The sequence below is a fragment of the Pongo abelii genome, chromosome 16, assembly GCF_028885655.2.
Source record: "Pongo abelii isolate AG06213 chromosome 16, NHGRI_mPonAbe1-v2.0_pri, whole genome shotgun sequence".
Lineage (NCBI taxonomy): Eukaryota > Metazoa > Chordata > Mammalia > Primates > Hominidae > Pongo > Pongo abelii.
Genome location: NC_072001.2, coordinates 65,003,588 through 65,029,245, shown reverse-complemented (window position 1 = coordinate 65,029,245; position 25,658 = coordinate 65,003,588). Strand labels below are relative to the sequence as shown.

The 25,658-nt window shown below is 33.4% G+C and overlaps 1 protein-coding gene across 6 annotated transcripts in view; it reads left to right on the top strand.

Annotated features, from left to right (window-relative positions):
• The window catches only part of VPS13C (vacuolar protein sorting 13 homolog C), a 199,812-nt gene that overhangs the window by 84,876 nt on the left and 89,278 nt on the right, over window positions 1–25,658 (top strand). For all 6 annotated transcript variants that reach the window (XM_002825516.4, XM_054531580.2, XM_054531581.2 and 3 more), the window contains 18 exons: window positions 83–236; window positions 2,094–2,173; window positions 3,398–3,457; window positions 4,683–4,845; window positions 5,590–5,706; window positions 6,694–6,797; window positions 7,008–7,175; window positions 7,657–7,961; window positions 9,932–10,079; window positions 10,799–10,907; window positions 14,957–15,093; window positions 17,002–17,158; window positions 17,958–18,037; window positions 18,573–18,632; window positions 19,386–19,548; window positions 21,693–21,809; window positions 22,602–22,705; window positions 23,135–23,302. In XM_002825516.4, coding sequence (XP_002825562.2) covers window positions 83–236; window positions 2,094–2,173; window positions 3,398–3,457; window positions 4,683–4,845; window positions 5,590–5,706; window positions 6,694–6,797; window positions 7,008–7,175; window positions 7,657–7,961; window positions 9,932–10,079; window positions 10,799–10,907; window positions 14,957–15,093; window positions 17,002–17,158; window positions 17,958–18,037; window positions 18,573–18,632; window positions 19,386–19,548; window positions 21,693–21,809; window positions 22,602–22,705; window positions 23,135–23,302 — 2,394 coding nt within the window. The remainder of the gene's footprint in view (window positions 1–82; window positions 237–2,093; window positions 2,174–3,397; window positions 3,458–4,682; window positions 4,846–5,589; window positions 5,707–6,693; window positions 6,798–7,007; window positions 7,176–7,656; window positions 7,962–9,931; window positions 10,080–10,798; window positions 10,908–14,956; window positions 15,094–17,001; window positions 17,159–17,957; window positions 18,038–18,572; window positions 18,633–19,385; window positions 19,549–21,692; window positions 21,810–22,601; window positions 22,706–23,134; window positions 23,303–25,658) is intronic.

Sequence of the window (25,658 nt, the reverse complement as noted above, 5' to 3'; positions counted from 1 at the left end):
GTATGGAGAAAGGTTTTGTTTTCATTATTTTAAGTATGATTCAGACTTCTTATCAACTTTTCATTGACTCTAATTCTTTTAGGTGATTTTGGAATTTACTAAACAGCAGAAAGAAGAAGATACAATTCTAGTATTTAATGTTACTCAGTTAGGAACAGAGGCTACAATGAGAACATTTGACTTAACTGCGGTATCTTATTTAAAGAAAATCAGCTTGGATTATCATGAAATTGAAGGTAATAGCCATAAAAATAGAAATAATAGCCTATAATAAAGATAGCACTTTTGAGTATCTGAAACACTTTCGTTTGTATTGTATTTATAATAAATAATAGCTGCACTGTTCTAAGCACTTTACAAGTAATAACTCATTTAATCCTTGTAGCAATGCTATGGGGTAGGCAGTGTTGTAATCTACAGTTTAAATGTAAGTAAACTAAGGCACAGACTGATTGTATTTATTTACTAATCGTCACAGGGCTAATAATTGACTGAACCATGATTAAAACCCTGGAAATCTGGCCCTAGGGTCTGTGCTCTTAATTAATATTATCTTTTGCCTCAGAGAGTCTGTAAAAATCCCCTTGATATGGGGAATATTATTCCTGTTTTATAAACAAATAAAGGCTAAATAAAGATTAAGTGGCTTACTTAATATCCTATATTTAATGAATGACAAAACTTAGAGTTTATCTCTGGTCATATGTTATTGAAGGCCTTGTTCTTTCTATTAAATAGTATTCATATACCACAAGAAACACCAGGTTATAAAAATAAAAATGATAGGACATAAAGTTAGTTCTTTCAGAAACTCTGATTGTCATATACCACAAGAAACACCAGGGTTATAAAAATAAAAGTGATAGGATGTAAAGTTAGTTCTTTCAGAAACTCTTGATTGTTTATTCATTTCAGTGTATATATTGTGTGCTCAGGTATTTGAGGCATGTTGGAATGGACAAATCTACAGTAATTAAAATTCCCTAATATTTCCCTAATGCTTTAGTCAAATACAGTCGTCCCTTGGTACCTGTGGGGCATTGATACTGGGACTTCTGTGGGTACCAAAATCCATGGTGCTCAAGTTCCTTATATAAAATGGCATTGTATTTTCATATAACCTATGCATAGCCTTCCATATACTTTAAATCTCTAGATTGCTTCTAATACCTAATACATTGTAAATACTATGTAAACAGTTGTTACACCATATTGGTTTTAAAAATGTTTGTATTTTTAATTTTTTATTGTTGTTTTTAATTTTTTTTAATATTTCAATCTGAAGTTGGTTTATACTATGGATTGGAATCCTTGGATATAGAACACTGACTGTGTAAAGACCTATGTTTTATAACTTTTTAATAGTTGAAACTAAAACAAATCTCAATTTAGAAGAAAAATATTTTATGTGTTAGTAATTTCTATAGGACCTGTGTTAAGATAAGGTTTACATTATTGTCTTGAGGGAAAAAATGTAAATAACAAATTTTCTAGGCTATTTTTTCCTTTAGTGAAGGTTATGCCCTTGGAAGTCAAGGGAAAATTTTGAGATCTCTCAGAAGCAAGAGTTACAGAATTGCAAATAACAAAAGATGGATAAAATGGTGGACAAATTACTTCTCCCTCCACAGCTTTTGGAGGCAGTTCCTTGGTACATCTACCTCAGGATATAAAGGACATCTGGCAGTACCTGTTGTTTTTAAGTTAAAAAGGAGTTTAACAGTTCTCTCTTAAGGAAAAAAAACAAAAAGAAAGCTTTCCTCTTTTAAGTCACCTCTCATAGTTTAAACAAAAGGAAATTATTTACATTTCTTTAATAGAAGTAAAATAAATTATTTGTCAATTTTAGAAGTCACCTGTGAAATCAGGTGAAAATAAATATGCATGTTTTTGTCTAAGTTGGATGTCAGAGGTAACAATTTGGATTGGTTAATTTCTTCAACAGTGATGGCCTTTGTATTTAATAACTGTGACAGCATGCAAAGATTTTCTTTTAAAGCTTAATTAACAAATTTTAAAAAATCTAAAATGTTTCAAATTACAAAAGAGCAATTTATTTGAAACACTTTTTTTTTCCTTTTTCTTTAATCTAGGATCCAAAAAGAAGCCCCTTCACTTGATTAGCTCTTCTGACAAACCTGGGTTAGATCTTTTGAAAGTGGAGTATATTAAGGTAAGGGCTATATAATGATTATATATTTATTGTATACTCCAAACTATATCTCTGGAAGGAAAAATATGACAGTAAGTTACTAATGGCTCTGGATGTATATCACAGTTTCTAATTAGAAGGAAATCTGTTTCTTTTTTCATTTGTACACCTTCTTTTTCTTTCACTTAAGAACAGGGCTATTATTATACAAAGTCACTAAACTTCTTGTTCCCAGAGATGGAAGCCTGGGATGAAGTAGGTACCATTTGTCTTCTAGGGCATAGCCACATACCTATACTGATTATAGGTCATATATAGGTGACATTTGGCTGAGTATCCTGCATCAAAAAGGATAAAGTCATGTTAAATTGGGTTCAGAAGACAAATACCAGGAATAGGAAGGGCCACAAAAATATTTTGTATGAGAAACACTGAAGGAACTGATGGTATTTAGCTGCCTTCAAGATTAGTTGATTTGTTTAATCAGTCAACAGCTATTTATTGAATACCTCTGGATGTGTTATTGGATGTCTGTACTGTTAGGTGCTTGGGATACAGAAATGAAAAACATTCCCTGTTCTCAAGAAAATTGTAGACGAGTAGGGAGATAGCACAAGTAAATAATGATTAGAATATAATGTGATTGATTCTCTAATTAAAGAAAAGCACAAAGCATTATTGGAACAGAGGGGCAGGGAAATTGGCAAGGCCGGAAACTTCTCACAGGAGGTAAATCTTTGAGTTTGAATTTGTTTATGTTCCCAAGGGATAGAAAGAACTAGGACCAATGGTTAGTTATGATGGGAGATAGATTTTTGACTCAGTGTGAAGACCTCATTAAATAAAAGCTTCTAAAGATTAGTTTTGTAAAGAAACAAGGTTTCTTTTACTGGAGGTATGAAAAAATAGACTTGCTGAAGACTTTATGGGGAGGATTTAAGCATTAGGTGATAGATGGGCTACGTGACTGTTACACCTTACAACCTTCAGAGTTTGTCATTCTGATTCCTAGCTACAGTTTCCCAGAAGTGAATATTCTCCCATGTTTGAAGAGGAGAACACATTTGCACTATTATAATAAATACATTATTTGGATGTAACTTTAAAATAAAGGCAATAAAATTAAATATACAATGTATATAAAATACATTTATAACTATAAATAAATTAACCAGAGATAATAAATAAGTGATTTATTTACTTTGATCCTAGTACCTTGTTTAGAACTTTTACTTCTTTTTTCAGGCTGATAAGAATGGACCTAGTTTTCAAACTACTTTTGGAAAAACTGAACAAACAGTTAAGGTAAGAAATTCTGTTAAAGGAGTTTATCCTGTTTGAAAATAACCTACTCTCAAAGCCTCTAGTATCCTTTGAGGAGTATTGACTGGGTAATTTGATGACATAATCAAGGACCAATAAGAGTTATAAATAACCTCATCAATACTTACCATGCTCTGTGTTTATGATTCAGCTTAGTAAAGCTGTTGTTTTATTATGTCACATCCTAACATCCTTAGAAGTTTCAGTATTATTTCTAAATTAGGGAATGCTATAGACAAAAGAACTTTCATGTACAAAGAACTAAAAGGTTTCTAAACTAGCCAAACTAGATACCATTGTTTGATGTACAGGTGAAAAAGTGTATAAAATATAAGGAGTGATGTTGAGCACTTTTGAAGTCAAAGCACTACTAACATAGTAGCTTAGAGTAAGAGGGGCAAAATGTACTTATGGGTAACTAAAAAGAAAAGGAGAGAGGTGAGTTTTAGCTCACACTTTTTTGAGAGATGGGGAAATCAGTTTTAATATTGTGAACCTTTTATTGTTTTTATATCCATTTAGTGTTATGAGAAAATGAAAAGAAATTCATTTTTATAAACAGAGATTTTTATTTTATATTAATTTTCTATTAGAAAACTACCCATTCTTGAAATCAATTTGTATTGCTATTTTAGCTTTCTAGAGCGATTGTTTTAAAAAAAATAGTACTTTTTCCCTACAAGTTATATATTGTGTTTCTTTTTAAATGATAAGACCATTATTGTGATTTGAAAAGATCACTTAGTAACCCATTCATAATTGTCCTTTTTATATTTAAATCTCATGGATGCCACCTTTGAAATCATTTCTAGACATAGTAGTAGCACATGGTGGTTCTGGGATTTCGCCTTTTGACTTATAATTTTATATAATCATAATTGTCCATTGAAGATACAAGAATCCATCTTACATGTTGAATATCAGGATAGCCATGAGAAGCAGAGTATAGATTTCATAACCATTATGCTTGGGAAATGGAGTAATTAGGTTACTGTAATATTCTGATGTACCCCTGAAGTGTGTAAGTGTAATTTGTCTCCATATATTCCCTGTTTAAGGGGATTGTGAATCTTCCACTTTTTACTCTTCCTTCTAAGTGGTGGAAAGCAATGATGTAAGCCCACCTGAGAATCTTTTGGGTCTGTCGTGGAGACTACAGGTTATAATTGGCTGTGGAAAACTAATTTTCTCTTTAAAACATTTTTAGGTGGCCTTTTCGTCTTTGAATCTGTTGCTGCAAACACAAGCTCTTGTCGCTTCTATTAATTACCTCACAACCATTATTCCATCTGATGATCAAAGCATAAGTGTTGCCAAGGAGGTACAAATTTCAACTGAAAAACAACAAAAAAATTCAACTCTGCCAAAAGGTATGAAACATACATTTTTGTTTTTTGTTAGCAAGGGTTTTAGAATTCTAAAGCTAAATGAGGAATACTAGAGATTATCTGACTCGGTCATTTAAATACCATTTTCCCCTTTTCTTCAAATTAAATTATATGCGAGCACCTGATATATAAGGCAAATGTAATCAATACTGTTGTTTTTAAAAATGTTTGTTTTTGTTCTTATTTTGGTGGTGGTATAGGAAGCCTTTAGGTAGGTAATAGGGGGAGAAGACCTGTATTTATACTGAGCTCTTCCTCCCGTCTCAGTGACTTCTGAAGGGGCTTTATAAAGAGTTAGTCTTTCTTTCCATTTTACACATAAGGAAATTAAGGCTCAGAGACACAAAGGTAGGGAAGGGTTCAGGAGTACCATCTAATTGGCCAAGAGCCCAGATTTTGGATCAGGAAGAACTCGGTTCACATTCTGATTTTGCTACTTCAACCATGTAACCTTAGACACATTATTTAACTTTTCTGAGGTTCAGTGTCCTTATTTATTTTAGTTTTTTTTCTTGCTTTTAAATTACAAAAGTAATATTTCACTATTAAAAATGCAAACTTTACAGAATATATAAAGCAAAAAAAAGTGTTTGAATCTTTAAGAGTTGGAGAATGTTATAATTTTTTTTAACGTAACAGTGGTTCACTTAATATAGCGAATAAACCTTAATAGAATGTAGATGACTAGAATCTCACTGTGTGATAGATGCTTTGTTTTATTTTTAGTGATTGTATCCTCCAGAGATAGTGACATTATTGGCTTCAGGCTATTTGCCAAGTTGAATGCTTTCTGTGTCATCATCTGCAACGAAAAGAACAATATCGCCGAAATCAAGATTCAAGGTAAAAGTTCACACGGCATTAAAAATTGGCGAAAAGATAAACTTTTCCTTCTTTTTTTTTCTTTGCAATGCTAAAGAATGTACAAATAAAGGGCTCTAAGCTATGAAACCTGAAAAGACATAATTGGATTGTATGCTTCCTCTCTTTGGGATATAGATATTGGTCAGAATCTGACTATCCCAATTGAACTCTACACATATCCTGGTGTTTGGGACCTTCCTGAGAGTTATCTAGGAAGTGGAAAAGGGATACTGATGTCAGTGTAGGAATGCTACTGATGGGCTAGGAGAAGTGTCAGTCTGGATTTTAGGTGAAGGTCTGTGGACGTGCTTTCTAGTAATTTTTTAATCTTTTTTTTTTTTTTTACCTTTATATGATTTTTATATATAATATAATTACGTGTTTGTATTTATTTATCTTTCCTTATGAAAAGCAATCTTATAATGGTGACAATATCTATGAGCCCATTATGTTCTTTTAGGTAAAAGCTGCCAAAACTCATCTAGCTTTTCCTCTGGCTTACTTTTACTAGCTTGTTGTGACCTGGTAAAGGTCAAGAATATGTTGAATATGTTTAATGAAATTTTTTAAGAACTTAAAAACTAGAAAACTAGGGGCTTTTTTCCTTTGTCCTTTCCAAACTGTCAGCCCATCTACTAGTCTGATTTGTGAAACTTTTATAGTTTCCATATAAATGACTGGATATAAGGTATAAAAGATAATTTACTTAAATCCTGAGATAATCTATTTGTACTAGATGTATTTCTTCCCCTGATTGAAAAGTCAGGTAATTATTGTTTAACGAATTTATAAGTTTTGGTGTTTATAAAACCAAAAAACTCTAATATTGCAACTTATTTATACATTGGGAGTTGAAACATTGCTAAATTTAAAAAAGTCACCCCAAAATAAAATAATGTAATGCAAAGAAAGATCTTATTTATGGTAGGTCTGTAGAAATTATAATAATACACTTTTTTTTTTCAGGCCTGGATTCCTCCCTTTCTCTCCAGTCAAGAAAGCAGTCACTTTTTACTCGACTAGAAAATGTTATTGTCACAGATGTTGATCCAAAGACAGTTCATAAGAAAGTAGGTGATTGTAAACAGATAGTTAATATTCTTTAATGACTGAATATGAGATTCTATTGTAAAATGTATTTTATTTTCAAAACATTAATGAAATATACTTCAATAGAAAAATGTTTTTATAAAGATTATAAATGTAAAGCCTTTTGTAAATGGGATTTTATTTTGTCATTACCTTCCTGGATAGAGTACATTCAAGTCTCTGTTTTTCAGGCTGTGTCAATAATGGGAAATGAAGTTTTCCGTTTTAATTTGGATTTGTATCCAGATGCTACTGAGGGAGATTTGTATACTGACATGTCCAAAGTGGATGGTGTGCTATCTCTGAATGTTGGCTGTATTCAGATTGTCTATCTTCATAAATTCCTTATGTCACTTCTGGTAAAATAATTATTTGTATATTGATTTTTCAACTTTGAAATACTTTTAAAAGTGTGATAATTATGATGGCAAATGTTATAAACCTTGGATTTTAGAGTGGGCATTATTTTAGTTATATTTATGCATGAATGTAGAGATCAAAACCCCTATTTAACAGTAGAAATGTGAATCATTTAATGATTTTTGTCTAGAACAAATTATTTTTGCTACAATATAATGAAGCCAAATTCTTTAGTATAAAAATTATTGGAAAAAAAATTTCTTTCTCTGTTCCTTAACCATATAACATTATCTCAGTTCAGGCAGCTCATAGCTATGGATGGATTATCAGTAATTTCTTACTACTACTAGAAAAATAGGGCTCAATGGAAAGTTAAATATTGGAAAAAAAAAGTTACCACATGTATGAAAAGAAGATAGTGTTATTATTGATGTGCCTGTATTCTCTTTGCATTTCTCTTTTTATGCTTTGTGTCCTCAGAACTTCCTGAATAATTTCCAGACAGCCAAAGAGTCTCTGAGTGCTGCCACTGCCCAGGCTGCAGAAAAGGCTGCCACAAGTGTGAAAGATCTTGCCCAGAGGAGTTTTCGTGTTTCATTCAATATTGATTTGAAAGCACCGGTTATAGTCATCCCACAGTCTTCCATTTCCACCAATGCAGTAGTGATAGATCTTGGGTTAATCAGAGTTCAAAATCAGTTCAGTCTGGTGTCTGATGAAGACTACTTAAATCCTCCAGTAATTGATAGAATGGATGTGCAGCTAACAAAGCTTACACTTTATAGGTATGCTCGTTCAATAAGTATGGATTTAAATATTATATTCATGATTTCCATGAAATTTTATGACTTGAAATTCCTACCCAACACAGTTTATTCAAATAAACTGTTCCATTACACAGAACAGGTTTTTTTATTGTTGTCATTGTTGTGTGTGTGTGTGTGTGTGTGTGTGTTTTGAGTTGGAGTCTTGCTCTGTTACCCAGGATGGAGTGCAGTGGCGTGATCTCAGCTCACTGCAACCTCTGTCTCCCGGGTTCAAGCAGTCCTCCTGCCTCAGCCTCCCGAGTAGCTGGGACTACAGACATGCGCTACCATGCCTGGCTAATTTTTTTTTTGTTTTTAATAGAAATGGGGTTTCACCATGTTGGCCAGGCTGGTCTCAAACTCCTCACCTCAGGTGATCCACCTGCTTTGGCCCCCCAAAGTGCTAGCATTACAGGTGTGAGCCACCGCGCCTGGCCCAGGAGAGTTTTTTATTTTGTGTTTTGAGATGAAGTCTTGCTCTGTCGCCCAGGCTGGAGTGCAATGGTGCAGTCTTGGCTCACTGCAGCTTCTGCCTCCCGGATTCAAGCGATTCTCCTGTCTCAGACTCCTGAGTAGCTGGGGCTGTTAGGCACGTGCCATCATGCCTGGCTAATTTTTTTGTATTTTTTGTTATAGAGACGAGGTTTCACCATGTTGGCTAGGCTAGTCTCGACTCCTGATATCAGGTGTTCTGCCCATCTTGGCCTCCCAAAGTGCTGAGATTACAGTAGGCGTGAGCCATCGCACGAGGCCAGCAGAACAGTTTTTTAATGAACTTTTGTTTTCAAAAATTTCTGACCTACAGAAAAATGGAAAAAAAATAGTACTGTGAATGTACCTACATATCCTTCATCTAGATTCACCAGTTGTTATATTTGCTTTAAGCTATCTATAAACATATACATATTATTTGAAACGTTTTTGCTAAATCATTTGAGAATAGACATCTTTAACTTTTTGTCCCTAAATACTTTGTCATGTGTCTCCTATAAACAAGACATTCATTCTCTTACATTAACTATGATATAATTCTAGAAATTTAATATTGATATAATACTATAAGCTGAAATTCAGTCAATATTCAGATTTTACCAGTTGTCCCATTATAATAATTTCCATTATGGGAATGTCCATTATAAAAATTTCTCCCTGATTCAGGATCACCCATAGCGTATAATTGTATTCTGTGCTGCTGAGGAAGATTTCTGTTCTGGCAAAAATTTATTTTGGAGTAGTTCTTCAGCTTTTGTCTTTTTATGACTACATGACTACTACTGTAGTTTTGAAGACTACAGTCTGGTTCCACTCACCTCTCAATTTGGTTTTGTCTGAGTGATTCCTCATGGTTTGATTGAACTTACACATTTTTGGCAGGCATGTTGTATAAATTATTTTGTATCTTCAGTGCTCATACCAGGTGGCACATGAGATCTGTACATAATTCATTTTAAAATTATTTTATACCCCATGTGTGAAGATTTAATTATGTAGAATAAAAAATTAATGACTATAAGGCAAGTCTAGAAAATAATCCTAGAGAAAAGCTTTATGAAATGCCTTGGAAAATGCTAACTGTTCTCCTCTTGTTCACTTTGCCATCATTTTCTTCAGTCTCTGAACCAACATACCTATTAATCCTTGAACAACTGTATATGATGATTTTCTGTATTTCTTCAACAGTGTGGATTGCTTTTAAAAACTTATTCAATTTTTCACCTATCTACTGTTTAAAGAAAAAAGTTTTCTTAATGGTTCATTGTATATCACCTTTTAATTTGTCCCTTCTAGTGGATTATATATTAATTATAGATTCAGTTTTGAAAATACTTGAGCCACACTGTTTCAGATCAGTATTTAGAGCAGCAAATAACTGCTTGACTTTGCTTTTTTTAATATGTTGCATTTCTACCCTATATCTATGCCTTATGTAACATTTCTGTTTTTCATAGGACAGTGATCCAGCCAGGCATCTACCATCCTGATATTCAGCTGTTGCACCCAATTAACTTGGAATTTCTTGTAAATCGGAATCTAGCTGCGTCTTGGTACCACAAGGTGCCTGTTGTGGAAATTAAAGGACATCTTGATTCAATGAATGTAAGTATGTGAGTGAAAAAAAACTTCATTGTTGAAATTTTAAACTCCAAAGACTTTTAGTAGAAATCCAAATGAAATGTAGACTTTTTTGCTGAGTAGTATAAGAGAAATTTCAGTGAGACTTTGTCCAACAAGATCATTATTATTTTCAGTAGAATTTAATCTTTAGTTAAGATTTCTTAACTTTAAAATTGGTTATACATACATATTGGTGGAGATCTGTATATAAATTATGTATTAGCATATTATACTATATCTCATGTATTATATATGTACATTTTGTTTTTAGGGATATCTAAGTAGCCCTAAGATGATGATAGCATTGAGGGAAATAATTACTTTTTATATTGAAGACAACCTTTTTATTTCATTGGAATTGTTATTGTTTAAAAAGTAGAATTATGCATTTTCCAAAGTTGTCACTTTAATAAAAAAGGTCAGATTTCTTTGATCATAATTAATTTTCAGTAAACATAAGTCACTGGAGCTAATACTAACTGATAAATTACACTGGTTTTCTATAAACATCTTATTATCTTTGAAAATAAAAATTTTAACATGAAATAAGTAGTGCAATACTTGAGTGGGTTGTGATTGTATGTAACTTTTCAGTGTTAGCATTATTCTGTCCCTCGTGTTGCAACTGGGAATTTATTTTCTGTATTAAAATTGTTTCATTTTAAAATGTAATATAGTTTTTTTAACATAATATTTTACAGGTTAGTCTAAATCAAGAAGATCTTAATCTTTTATTTAGGATACTAGCAGAAAATCTCGGTGAGGGTACTGAAGACTTGGATAAAGTGAAACCAAGAGTACAAGAGACAGGTAAGAGGCTGACAGTAAGTGACATAATATATATGTGTCTATTTATTTATGGTTTAGTAGAGAATCAGGAAATAAAAAGTAAACAAATATATGTTTACAAATTGCAGTTTATATTACTGAGTAAACAAGATGCTATTGAATGAAATCATAGTTGGAGACGATTGACTCTCTTAAGCTAAGTTGTCAGTTATAGTTTCGGACTTTTTTCTAAGTTGCGTGAGTTGAGAGGAGGCCATAAAGAAGGACTTCAAATCAGTGGTAGATTCTTGAAATAATCATTGAAATTGCACGTATAGAAGAAACCATTTTGAGTTGGCAGTAGGTTATGGTAGCATAGTGTATCTGATTTTTCAATAAGGCTTGGTAGTAAAATATCTGTAAGAATTGAAATGGTTGATGAATTATCACTTTCCAAAGATACTGAAAAGATTGTACAGCATTAAAAATGGAAAGAGAATTTAAATTATTAGTTACCATGGCCCTTTTGACTTAAAGAAAAAGTTCCAGCCTTATTTTTTAAGGTAATATATGTGTATGTGTGTGTATATATATATATAAAATGTTGTATACACACATAAATATATAATCTTTAGTTTTTTTCAAACAAATGGTAGCATCCTGTATGTGTACATGCATGTGTGTGTTTATTCAGTTTGCTATTTAAAAAAAATATTAACAGTGTATCTTGGTGTCTATTCCATATCTGTAGATATGTATAGATCTGCTTCATTCTTCGTAATGGCTGCCTGGTATTAAATTCTGTTGAAGCATCATAATTTATTTAGCAAGTTCCTAGGAATAGACATTTTTGGTTGTTTTTAAACTTTCATTATTACCATGTTGCATTGAATATCCTCATACATATACTTTTACAAGTATGTATATGTCTATAGGATAACACCAGTTAAAAAATATGTAAAACTAATTGACAATTAGGTCAGCAAATAATTTCGATAGACTAATTTAAGATTTTGACAGATCTTGCCGATTGCCCTCCATAGAACTTTACTAACCCTGCACTCCCACCAGGTTGTTTTTCTATACCTTTCTAACACAGTATATTATCAGATTAAAAAATTTTGGACCATGTGCTAAGTGAAAACTGGTATCCCGTTGTATTTTTCATTATTAAAAAACTATTTTACTGTATTTTAATACATACAGTGAAGTATACAAATATTCAGTGTACAATTCAGTGAATTTGTGCATATATGGATACACCATGATCTCCTGATAGTACATTTTCAGCACCCCAGAAGGCCTCCCTCTTGCCCTTTCTCAGTCAGTACCCAACACTCTGCCTGCAAATCCACCCAGAGGTAATTACCATTTTAACTTGTAATAGATAGATTAGTTTTGCCTCTTCTTGAATTTCATATAAATGGAATCATACAGAATTTACTCTTTGATGTTTGGCTTCTTTTGTTCTGCATTTTGTTTGTGAGATTCATCTGTGTTGTGCATAGGAGTAGTTTGTTCTTTTAATTTCTGTGCACTATTCAGTTATATGAATGTATCAAAATTTATTTTATTCATTCTTTGGTGGACATTCAGGTTGTTTCCAGTTTTTAGGTGTCATGAATGAAATTGCTATGAATGTTATTGTGTGTCTTTGACATAATTATATGCACTTTTTTTTGGATACATAGGTAGGAGTAGAATTACTGGGTCATATGTGAGATTTGGGTTTAGCTTCAGTAGCTTGTGCCAAATTATACCAAGCAGTTTTCCAACTGGTTGTACCAATTTACTTTCCTAGCAGCAATGTATGAGAGTTCCAGTTGTTTCACATTCTCCCCAGTACTTGGCAGTGCCAATCTTTTTAAATTTAGCATTCTGATAGATATGCAGTGGCATCTCACTATGGTTTTTATTTGCTTTTTGATTACTAGTGAAGGTGATCACCTTTTCATATGGTTATTGGCCATTTGGATATCCTTTTATGTGATGTAACCATTCTATCCTATTGACAACTATTTGATGTTTACCTTTTTTCTTATTGATATGTAGTTTTTAAATTCTGAATATGAGCCCTTTTTTGGTTAGTGTGTGTTATATGCATATATGTATAGAAATATCTTTTCCCTATCTGTGGTTTGCCTTTCACTGTCTTTTTTTCCCAATTTTTATTTTAGGTTTAGGGGGTACATGTCCAGGTTTGTTACATGGGTAAATTGCGTGTCACTGAGATTTTGTCTACAAATGATCCCATTACCCAGGTAGTGAGCATAGTACCTGATAGGTAGTTTTTCTACCCTCCCCCAGTCCCACCCTCTCCCCTCTAGTAGTCCCTAGTGTCTGTTGTTCCCATCTTTGTGTCCATGTGTACTTAATGTTTAGCTCCCACTTACAAGTGAGAACATGGGGTATTTGGTTTTCTGTTGCTGGGTTAATTCACTTAGGATGATGGCCTCCAACTCCATCCATGTTGCTGAAAAGGACATGAGTTCATTCTTTTCTGTGGTTGCATAGCATGTCATTGTGTATATGTACCACATTTTCATTATTCAGTCCACTGTCAGTGGGCAGCTAGGTTGATTCCATGTCTTTGCTATTGTGAATAGTGCAGTGATGAATAGGTGAGGGCATGTGGTCTTTTTGGTAGAATGATGTATTTTTCTTTGGGTATGCACCCCGTAATAGGAGTGCTGGGTCAAAGGTAATTCTGTTTGAAAGTGTCTGAGAAATCTCCAAACTGCTTTCTATAGTGGCTGAACTAATGTATATTTCTACCTACAGTGTATAAGTATTCCCTTTTTTCTACAACCTGGCCAACATCTGTTATTTTTTGACTTTTCAGTAGATATTCTGACTGGTGGCCTTTCAGTCTTTTAATGGATCTTTTAATGAATAAAATTTGTTAATTTCAATCAACTTAAATTTACTGGTTTTTTAAATGATCAGTGTTTTTTATTTTCCATTTGAAAAATATTTGCCTACTCTGGGAATTGTTTCGTCAAAGCAAAAATATTTGCTAGAATCATTTCCCCTGGTCCACACTATGTTTGGAACAGTGCTGGAGTCAGACGACAGTTAGGAAACCTTGCCCTGTGCCGTGCTTTGTTAAAGGTAATGATTAACAGTAGCGGCTTTCTATATGGAATTCTGGTGTAGCTTACACTACATGGTTCCTGTGTGTTGCATTAGTGGTCAACATAATGTCAACTGCAATAATAGTAATAACTAATTTAATGATATTGAGGGACAGTGGAGAGCGAAGACTGCAAAATCAGACTGCTGAATTTGGGTTCTGCCGTTTGTGCGACACTGAGCAAGGGACTGAATCAGTCTGAACCTCAATTTGCCCGTTTCTGAAATAAGGACAATAAAGTTCTTCCTTCAAAGGGATGTCATAAGAATTAAATACAACAGTCTATATACAGACCTTAGAACCGTGTCTGCTACACAGATGAGCACTTAGAAAGTGATAGCTGTTATTATTTTTTATATTACAGTTTAAAACAATTTTATTGCATTTCTGGGTGTACGAATTTCAGAAACCCAGCATCACAATTATATAGCTTTACCTTTGTTTATTAATATGGCATAAGAGGCCCTGACCTCCTACTCCCTTTTTTCTTTTCTAGTCTTACTTCTTGTTGTCCTCCTTATGATTTAACCATATCAAACTCCATTCTGTTTGCAAAACCTATCATGTGTTATCATTCCCTGGTTTTGCTCCTTTCTAGTAATGTCTCCACCGTGTGAGGAGGTCCTTTGCTCTACTTGAATAATACCTCCTCTAATACAGCCTTTGTTGACTTCTGTATAACAGTGTCACGCTTTGTTCTGTGCTTTCAGTGCATTTTATATGAAGTCTATTAACATTTGTTCACTTAATGTGACTAGGTGTGGCCTGCTTGTTTGTTTGTATTTTAAACGTATATGTCTCTTCCACTAAACCATGAGTTTTCCAAGGGCTAGCGCTGTTACTAATTTGTGGATTTTCATTGCCTCTACCAGGTCCAGAATACTCATGTAAGTCCACAATAAGTATTTGTGGAAGAAATTTGTGAATAAAAGTAATGAATTTCTTTTAAACATTTCAGGTGAAATGAAAGAGCCCCTTGAAATCTCTATATCACAACAAGATGTACATGATTCAAAAAATACTTTAACAACTGGAGTGGAAGAAATTAGATCTGTAGACATCATTAATATGCTGCTGAATTTTGAAATTAAAGAGGTGTGTAATTTTCATCTGTTTTTGTAAAGTGAGGTGAATAAGTAATGGATATTGGAATTACCTCTACTAAACTTATAGATAATTGGTACTCATGAAAAAAATCTATGTGGGCTGTTCACATGTAGCAGTGATGTTTTAAAAATTGAAAGTTTGTTAAGGATTTGGGAGTTTATAATATTTCATAGAGAAAATGACAGCATGTTCTATAACATGCTTTTTAATGATTTTAGGACAGTTGGAATGTCACTTGCTTTGGATGTCATATAAGAAAGGCAGGAAAGGGCAATAGTATCAGATAAATTCTTTTCAAATGTTAGAAACCCTTGATAGAATAAAACACAATATGCCTGCATTTTTAAAAAAAGTTACATTACTAATATGTTTGCCATCTGCATATTCTTGAGGAAAGATGAAATACGTTTTCTTCTTTATTCACATATCCAACAAATATTTATTGTATATGCCCAGTGATAAGGATAGAGGTAAAAGGCGTAGAGTCTGAACTCATGCAGGAAAACTATTAAAATTTTTGTGATTATTTCACGAAAACTCTGCTGAGGATACTATTGGAGCTTGGGGTGCTGATGGTAGGGAGGGGGCATTTAAGCAAACTGAGAGGGTCAGAAAAGATTTTCCGGAGGAGGAGACATTTGAATGAAGTTTTGAAAGAGAAATAAGAAATTATCTGAGAAAAGGGATCAGGAAAGGGTCTGGGGCAAGGCGGAAAGAGGAACAGGCATAAAAGTATGAGTATGTGAGAAAGCATAGTGGATACAGGGACTTGCAAGGACTTCCTTTAAAATCCATTTTATCATTAAGTAATTTTATAGAGGTTATATTTTTGCTCTGAGCTAAAAATAATAAACTTTTAAGTAGGCTGGTTGCAATGGCTTATGCCTATAATCTCAGCACTTTGGGAGGCCAAGACTGGAGGATCGCTTGAGTTCAGGTATTTGAGACCAGCCTGGGCAACATAATGAGACCCCATCTCTACAAAAAAAAATTTTTTAAAATTAGTCAGTTGTGGTGGCATGTGCCTTTAGTCCTGGCTACTTGGGAGGCAGGAGGATCGCTTTAGCCCAGGAAGTCAAGACTGCAGTGATCTCTGATTGTGCCACTGCACTCCAACCTGGGTGACAGAGCAAGACCGTGTCTCTGACAATCAGTCAATCAGTCGATAAACAAACTTTTAAAGGAATGGGCTCTACTTTTAAGAATCTGAAATACATGCTTTGATGTTATATGTTAAACTTGGATGTTTTTCTGGTTAATATCAGAGTTACTGAAGGTTTTTAAGCCTTGGTAGTTGAAACATTGATAGATGAATCATTCTATTTGCAGATATACTTAACACACACACACAAACGCACATACACACACATATATATAAAGCCCATAAGACCTTTTAAATATTATTTATAATATATATTATGATTGTTCTCTTCCCTTAGGACAATGATTGGGTTAAAGGGGAGCAGTTTGCATTGCTCCCCATGGATATTTGGCATTGTTTGAAAACATTTTCTGTTGCCATTATCTGGGGGGAGAATACTAATGACAACTGGTAGGTAGAGGCCAGGGATGCTGCCTCATATCTTACAGTGCATAAGACAGTTCCCACCACAAAGAATTACCACCTCAAAATGTTAATGGTGCCGAAGTTGAGAAAGCTTGCCTTAGGAGTGGTGTAAAAATTGGCTGTTGGTCTCATAGACTTTCAGAAGAAAGGCTGTCCATCAGACTAGGACTTCTGGGAATCAGGCCAAACTGCAGGCACAGATAGAAGTAAACATCTTAACATTGTGTGAATTTCTTCCTTATATCACTCTGGATACTTATTAAATTCTGGACTTACCTTCATTGTGTATTAGTGAAATAGTTGGTGGTAATACTGGTACCCTTTTTTAGGTTGTGGTTACTTTGATGAAAAAATCAGAAAAGAAAGGAAGGCCTTTACATGAGCTAAATGTCCTGCAACTTGGAATGGAAGCCAAAGTTAAAACCTATGACATGACTGCTAAAGCTTATCTAAAAAAAATTAGTATGCAGTGCTTTGATTTCACTGGTAAGTGTGAAATATTGTCTGTGTAAATTATTCATTAGGCCGATGATCCCTACCTTGTTATCAACATTAAACATATTGATTTGTGTGCAATTGTGTTAATTTCCTAGTACATTAACTCAACTTTTCAAAAACAGTCCCTGGGTACAGTTCTAGGGGACCCATTTTGAAAGTTGGGTTAATTTACTAGGAAATATGATGTTTTATTTGTTTTTTAAATTTTTAAATTATGTGAGTTTTAACATTTCTTTTTAATTGTGTTAATATGTATTTGTGAAAAATGAAAATCAAATACAAAAATATATAGAGGAAAAAATTAATATCATCTGTAGTCTCACGTCCTTCCCTCAGAATAAATACTAAGTTATCGTTAGTGGGTATCCTTGACCTTTTAAGTTCCTGCAATAAGCTAACTTTTAAAGTTCTCTTAGTGTTTAAAGTTTGTAAGAACTCTATGGGATATCTTTAAGTAAACTTGTATTGAGAATAATCCCTACTTTATGTATTTTATAGGTTCTTTAACATACCATGATTTGTTTAGATGAGAGTAATACAGTAGTACCATATGTTATACCAGTTGTAATTGGTGGGTACTAGTATTTTTGTTTTATGGAATTTGTTTCCTTTTTTTTTTCAAAGCCAGGTTTATGGAGGTAAGATTTATACACAACATACTTCACTTTTTTTAGTGTACAGTCCTGAGTTTTGACAAATGTACATTTGTGTACAATTGGCTGGTCCTGTTTTAAAATACGTGAAATGTTTAACTTGATGGATCAACCTTGTCTTTTTTCTCTTTTAGACTCTAAAGGAGAACCTCTTCACATTATTAACTCTTCTAATATGACTGACGAACCCCTTCTGAAAATGTTACTGACAAAGGTACCTAGTTTCATTTCTAGGATTCTTTAATATTTGAATATATAAAGTTATATATATTACCCTTATATTTAATATTCTAATTTTCTCTCCCAACATTTTTCTATCTAAACTGATTGATTGTGGTGAATTTTGCAAGCATCTGAAAATCCTGGATACTTTCATTAACCTTCTGAGTTACCCTATGATGTTGAATAAATGGTAATAACATAAAGTTCCATTGTAATCCAAAGCAAAGTGTGTTACAATCTAGCACTTTTTCCTACTTTTTAGATTAGTGTACCTAATCTAGATATACTAGCATTTCCTCCACAATAGGATAAGGAATTAGAGTTTTTGCTTGTATGGAATGTAAGAAATGCTTATGTGGTCAGTTTGGTTTTTTTTTTTTTTTTTCTTTGAATGGCCTTCTTTGCCTTTAAAAAATATCTTTTTACTCTTCTAATAGCATACTTAGAAAAGTGAAGAATATGTATATTTTCAGTGTATGAATTTTTGGTGTTTGAAACTCAGTGGTGTAATTCTCCACTATTTGTAGGCAGACAGTGATGGACCAGAATTTAAAACTATTCATGACAGTACCAAACAGAGACTAAAGGTAAATCTTTTATAATTTACTATAAGGCTGGGTTGTGTTGATTAAATCTAGCTTCATAGCCATTTTCAACTGTGAGAATGTAAGTTCTAACATGAGAATAACAGTGGCAATAATAATATTCCTAATTTATGGATAAAGTTAAGTAGATAATAGCAATGGAATAAAATTCTTACAAAAAGTTGATTTATGTTCTGAAAAGATTGTTTCCCAGTTTTGACTTAGATTTCTTGACAAGTATGTGAATAATACACTTAAAGGGAATTTTGTTACTCATTTTAGTTAACTGTGGTTTTTTGGCCTAGCATTGATGGAAGCATTAAACATTTGAATTATGTATTGGTGTTAGGATTAGAATAAGATTAAGTGAAGCATAAAGCAAAGCCTGGTACAGACGTTACAAGCAAGCATTACCTGGACTGAACCTGGTACAGTCCATTTGAACACGCATAGTCAGCTTGGAACTGCCTGAAATGTGGTTTAAAGCCTGATAATATTTTCTGTATCTTTACTTAAAACTCATCCAGTTCTTTTGAGTTAAAATTGTGGTTGCACATGGGAGTGAGCAGAGAGTTGATTTACTATCTGGCAAGGATTAACATTTTAATAGTGAGTTAATAGTGAGTTCTTAAAAAAATAAACATTTTAAAAAGGCCCTTAATTGAACTATTCTTGTGCTACTTATATCTATTGAACCCCTGGTGTAAAAATGTTACTGCATCTGAAATCTGCCTCTTTAATTGTTCATTATCTTAGGTTTCATTTTCATCCTTAGACTTAGTACTTCATTTAGAAGCTTTACTTTCCTTCATGGATTTTTTATCATCTGCTGCTCCATTCTCTGAACCTTCCTCTTCTGAGAAGGAATCCGAGCTGAAACCACTTTTGGGGGAGTCCAGAAGTATCGCTGTTAAAGCTGGTAATAATTTTTGAATCATGATCTAATAATACTTTGAACTTTAATAATCATATAACAACTTGTTTTTTTCAATTAAGATGAGTATTTAGCATGTTGACATTGCTCCTCTGATGGATTAGGTTAGTTTCAAGAGAAAGGAAATGTTATCTCTATGGGATTATAGAGCAGTTTAGTGAGGAATTTTAAATAGATGTTGTTTAATATTATGTATTTATATTTCAATTCACTGTCTAGCTTTTACATAAAATAGAAATTGTATGTACTTTATGTTGATGTGTCTTTGTAGTCTTCAGTTCAATGGAAGTGAGAAAGGAAGAAGTTCAGTTACGGATTCAGTCATACAAAGTAACAAAGGCCCGTTTCAGTTAGTCAGGTAGACTTACCTGGTGCTCAGCAATTTTAGGTGCTTAGTGGGACACTGCAGGGAAGGACCTCATGGAATAGACACACTCACATTGGTTTCTAGCCAAAACTATATTTAGATCACACAGATATGGGCACAGGGTCCTCAGGCATATGACTTATGTTATGAAATATTAGGTATGACATATCCTGAGTGAATAAATAACATTTGCTTACTTTTAAGGCAAATATCATTTTAATTATTTTTCTTTCATGTTATATAATGTCAGTATTAAACATCTAGTAATTTAATTTTCAGACCATTACGAGTTTGAGTTTTACCTATATTACTGGCATGTTTGGTGTAAAACTGTCAGTACTGTTAGAGCAGGTACAAGGATCTGATTTTTTTTTGAGACGGAGTTTCACTTTTGTTTCTCAGGCTGGAGTGCAGTGATGCGATCTTGGCTCACTGCAACCTCCACTTCCCAGGTTTAAGCGATTCTCTTGCCTCAGCCTCCCAAGCAGCTGGGATTACAGGTGCCCACCACCACGCCTGGCTGATTTTTTGTATTTTTAGTAGAGATGGGGTTTCACCATGTTGGCCAGGCTGGTCGTGAACTCCTGACCTCAGGTGCTCCACCTGCCTCGGTCTCCCAAAGTGCTGGGGCTACAGGTGTGAGCCACCATGCCCGGCTGGATCTGATTTTTTTAAACCATGGAGCAGAGCAACAATTTCCTTATAAACTAGAGTAAAAGAGCTTTACCCTCTTTGTCTTTAATGTACTTGTCACATTAATAGCCTCAGAAATATCCTCGGAAATTCCTCTCCTTTATATTATATATACATACAATACATACACAACACAGTTGAATAAATGAAAAAGAAATGTTTAAACTCACAATAAACTAGAAACACTATTAACCCAAAGAAACAGTCTTCCAGTTTTGCTATATTGTTGGTCTTTGTGGTTTGATTATGCTACATCAAATATTAAAGAAAAAAACAACCTGTCATACTGGTGATTAAGGACAGATACTCTCCATGCTTTTGCAGTTTCAATCAGAAGATTCTGTTTCCTTCCAGCGAGACAGATTTTTAGGAAAATGGATCCTAAATTTATCAATCAGGATCTGGACTAAAGTGGATTTAGGGAGCTAGTTTGATTGTGATTCTTATGCAGACATACACTTGCGTGCATATGCATTATAAATTTTTTTTTTGTATTTTTTAAGTTGGCCCTTTATGTTCATTTCTCATAGAATTTATTTTAGGATTCTTGATGGAGCAACAGGGTGTAATCTGGAGAAATTTATTATGTAGTTAATAACATGTAAGTGCCATAGTAAATAATATGTATTTTATTAACTGTGCATCACCATTGCAGTTTATCATGAATTATTCTTCCTTAATCTAATATATGATACGAAAAGGAGTTCAGAATCAAAACTTTAGACCAAGAGAATTCTAGAATTCTAGAGTTCTAATATAGATTGTTTTCTTTTTTCGCAGAAAAAAAGGTTATAGTAAAGTTTCCATCTAGTAAATTGCACTTTCAAGGTGCTATTAATATTATAGTTGCCTTTGTTCTTAATTTGAAGGGGAACATGCTAATTTTTGTAGATTGGAATTTGATAATTGTTCTAAAATTTATGTTAATTACATGTTATCTTATCTTAATGGTGGGCGTTTTGGTTCCTCAGAGTACATTGGGTACTTTTATTTTGGTGGATTTGAGGTTATTGTATGTGTTGTATTATCTTTTCCCTTTGCTCATCAGAAGGTTTCTATTATTTTTTAGTATCCAGTAACATTTCCCAAAAGGATGTGTTTGATTTAAAGGTCACAGCTGAATTAAATGCATTTAATGTCTTTGTCTGTGATCAGAAGTGTAACATTGCAGATATTAAAATACATGGTAAGTAGTTATTTCTTGTTGTAGGTATTTCTGTTTCTTTACATAACTAGGAAAAATGAGCTTTTACCTGTTAGATTTCTCATGAGTATTCTTTTGGTTTACTTATATTGAAGACTTTGCAAACTTTTCAAAGATGTGCTTTAAAATGTTACAAGTAAATTTGTTATGATTCATCGCTGACTTGAGACATTCCTTATGCATTATGCATTATCTACATTTTTATGCAGTTGTAGAAATCATTATGCCTTTAGAAACTGAGAATGACAAAGAAATTTTTTTTTGGAGGGAAATCTTAGAAGACTGTTTTCTAATACAGTTTATTATAGAAGTAAGACTATTCATCAAATAATGTTCATTTATTTTTAGTTATTGGAGCAACAGTTTTTAATAATATAGTAAATGTTTGTAAGATCACTGTTTAACAAATATTGTCTTCCTAAATGACCACTGCTGATCTTGCCAATGCAGAGGATATTTAAGTTTGGAGAAATGTGATTAATTTTTCTAAATTAATCTGAATTTCTTTGAAACTTAATGGGTTGTTTTTATTTTTTGGTTTTAAAATTTCTACAACTTTTTTGGAGGAGATGCCTGTGTCCCTTAAAGTTATTACTTAAAGGTATTATTACCTTTCTTAGGTATCTCATACATGAAAGTTGATGCCATTAATATGTCTTATAATGAGTAATTTTTATTCACTTTATATCTTGTCAGTATATTATTGAACTTAAATACCACTGGCTTGGTCATGTGGATTGGGTGAAAAGTTTATAAATATTATGTTTCCTATAGGAATGGATGCCTCTATTTCTGTGAAGCCTAAGCAGACTGATGTGTTTGCCAGACTTAAAGATATTATAGTTACGAATGTAGATTTGCAGTCCATTCACAAAAAGGTGATTAAAAAATAGATTTTTATATTGGAATTTATTTTGTTCTTTGGATTTGAGATGCTGTTGTTTATTTGCACAGTATACATTTATTGTCTGTCATGTACCAGGCACTTCATTAGGAATTGGAGATGAAAACGGTAATAGTCTGCTTTCACATTGTATATAGACTAGGCCTCTTGATACATAGTGATTTGTAAAAGTTATTTCTGAACAGCTAAGTGATTGATATTTTTACTGACAAAATGCTTTTTATAGAAATAGGGAGAAGTTATTGTCACATAAAATGTTTTCAGCTAATAATTTTTAATGTTGAATTCATATATTGCTACTTCATATATCAAGGATTCTGTAATAAGAGAACTTATTTATAATACATTGATAAGGGCTATACAGCTCTTTTGATATAATAACCAGTTAATCTAATACTTTTAGGCTGTCTCTATTTTGGGAGATGAAGTCTTTAGGTTCCAACTGACTCTTTATCCAGATGCCACAGAAGGAGAGGCCTATGCTGATATGTCCAAAGTAGATGGCAAACTTAGTTTCAAAGTGGGTTGTATTCAGATTTTTTATGTTCATAAATTCTTCATGTCTCTTTTGGTAAGTTTTTAAAAATATATTTATTTCTCACTGAGGCCTAAATATCTTTTCTTATACAACTGAACCTAGATAGTAAAAATCTTCACTGATAAGGCTGTGTGATGAGCACCTGAGTGCTGAACAGAATGTTATGTTTAAGGAAATCCTTTTCATGATGTTAACCAAATGAATTTTTAAAATTATTTTGAAGATGTAGACTGTAATTCTATAACATTTCCATAGGTATACATTTTAAATGTACGTTTTATGTTTTAATTTAGGGCGTTCCACTGTAACTTGTTTAATGAAATATATTTAAGAGTATTTAGTTAAAACAATTTTTTGAGGAAACTCTTCAGGCATTTGAGTTTTTGAGGAAACTCTTCAGGCATTTGGAGGACTCATATCGGAACTTACAGCTTTTGGTTATGATTGTGATCAACAGCATCACGAAATGCTTTTCTTTTTATTACTTACTTCCATGGTGTACTGTCATGGTGTATTAGTCCATTTTCACACTGCTATAAAGAACTGCCTGAGACTGGGTAATTTATAAAGAAAAGAGGTTTAATGCACTCACCATTCCGCATAGCTGCAGAGGCCTCAGGAAACTGAATCATGGTGGAGGGGGAAACAGGCACGTCTTACATGGCAGCAGACAAGAACAAGCTTAGGGCGAAGAGCCTCTTATAAAACCATCAGATCTCATGAGAACTCACTATCAGGAGAACAGCATGGGGGGAAACCGCCCCCGTAATCCAGTCACCTCCTACCAGTTCCCTCCCTTGACACCTGGGGATTACAATTCGAGATGAGATTTGGATGGGGACACAGAGCCAAACCATATCACATGGGCTGAAGGATTTAAATCTGCCTATTCTTCTTAGTTAGGCTGCCAATCAAAACTTTTTAAAATCATAATTTTTTAAAAAACAAAGGTAATTTCAACTCTTTTGGACTTCAGTTGTTAATTTCAGTTGATAATTTCAACTATTTAATTTCAGTTGATAATCCAACTACTTTAGATTCAGGGCATACATGGGCAGGCTTGTTACATGAGTATATTGCATGATGCTGAGGTTTGGGGGTATGATTGATCCCGTCACCCAAGTACTGAGAATAGTTTTTCAACCTTTTTCCCCTTTCCTCCCTCTCTGTAGTAGTCCGCAGTGTCTGTTGTTCCCATCGTTATGTCCATGAAATAGCCAGTGTTTAGCTCCCATTTATAAGCAAAAATACGTAGTATTTGGTTTCTGTTCCTGCATTAATTTGCTTAGGATAATGGCCTCCAGCTGCATTCATGTTGCTGGAAAGGACATGATTTCATTCTTTTTTATGACTGTGTAGCATTCTGTGGTGTATATGTGCCATGTTTCCTTTATCTAGTCCACTGTTGATGGGCACCTAGTTTGATTCCAGGTCTTTGCTGTTGTGAATTGTGCTCTGAAGAACACGTGAGTGCATGTGTCTTTTTGGTAGAACCATTTATTTTCTTTTGGATATATACCCAGTAATGGGATTACTGGGTCATATGGTAGTTTTGTTTTGAGTTCTTTGAGAAATCTCTAAATTGCTTTCTACAGTGGCTGAAATAAATTAGATTTCCATGAATAGTTATGTAAATGTTCTCTTCTCTCTGCAGTCTCCCTAGCATCTGTTATTTATTGACTTTTTAATAACAGCCATTCTGACCGGTGTGAAATGGTATCTCATTATGGTTTTTATTTGCATTTCTCTAATTATTAGTGATGTGGAACATTTTTTCATATGTTTGTTGGCTCCTCGTATGTCTTCTTTTGAGAAGTGTCTGTTCATGTGTTTTGCCCAGTTTTAAATGGGATTTGTTTTTTGCTTGTTCACTTGTTCACACTTCTTTTTATAGATTCTGGATGTTAGACCTTTGTCAGATGCATAATTTGTGAATATTTTTTCTATTTTGTAGGTTGTCTGTTTACTCCACTGAAAGTTTCTTTTGTAGTGCAGAAGCTCTGTAATTAGGTCCCACTTGTCAATTTTTATTTTTGTTGCAATTGCTTTTAAGGACTTAGTCATAAATTCTTTCCCAAAGCCGATATCTAGAATGGTGTTTCCTAGGTTTTCTTGTAGGATTCTTATAGTTTGAGGTCTTACACTTAAATATTTAATCCATCTTGAGGTAATTTTTGTATATGGTGAAAGGTAGGGGTCCTTTCACCACAGAATAAAATGTTGTTTTGTTCTTTTGCTTATGGGTAGCCAGCTATCTTAGCACCATTTACTGAATAGGGAATCCTTTCCCCATTGCCTATTTTTTGTTGACTTTGTCAAACAATAGGTGGCTGTAGGTGTACAGCTTTATTTCTGGGTTCTCGATTCTGTTCCCTTGGTCTGTTTGTCT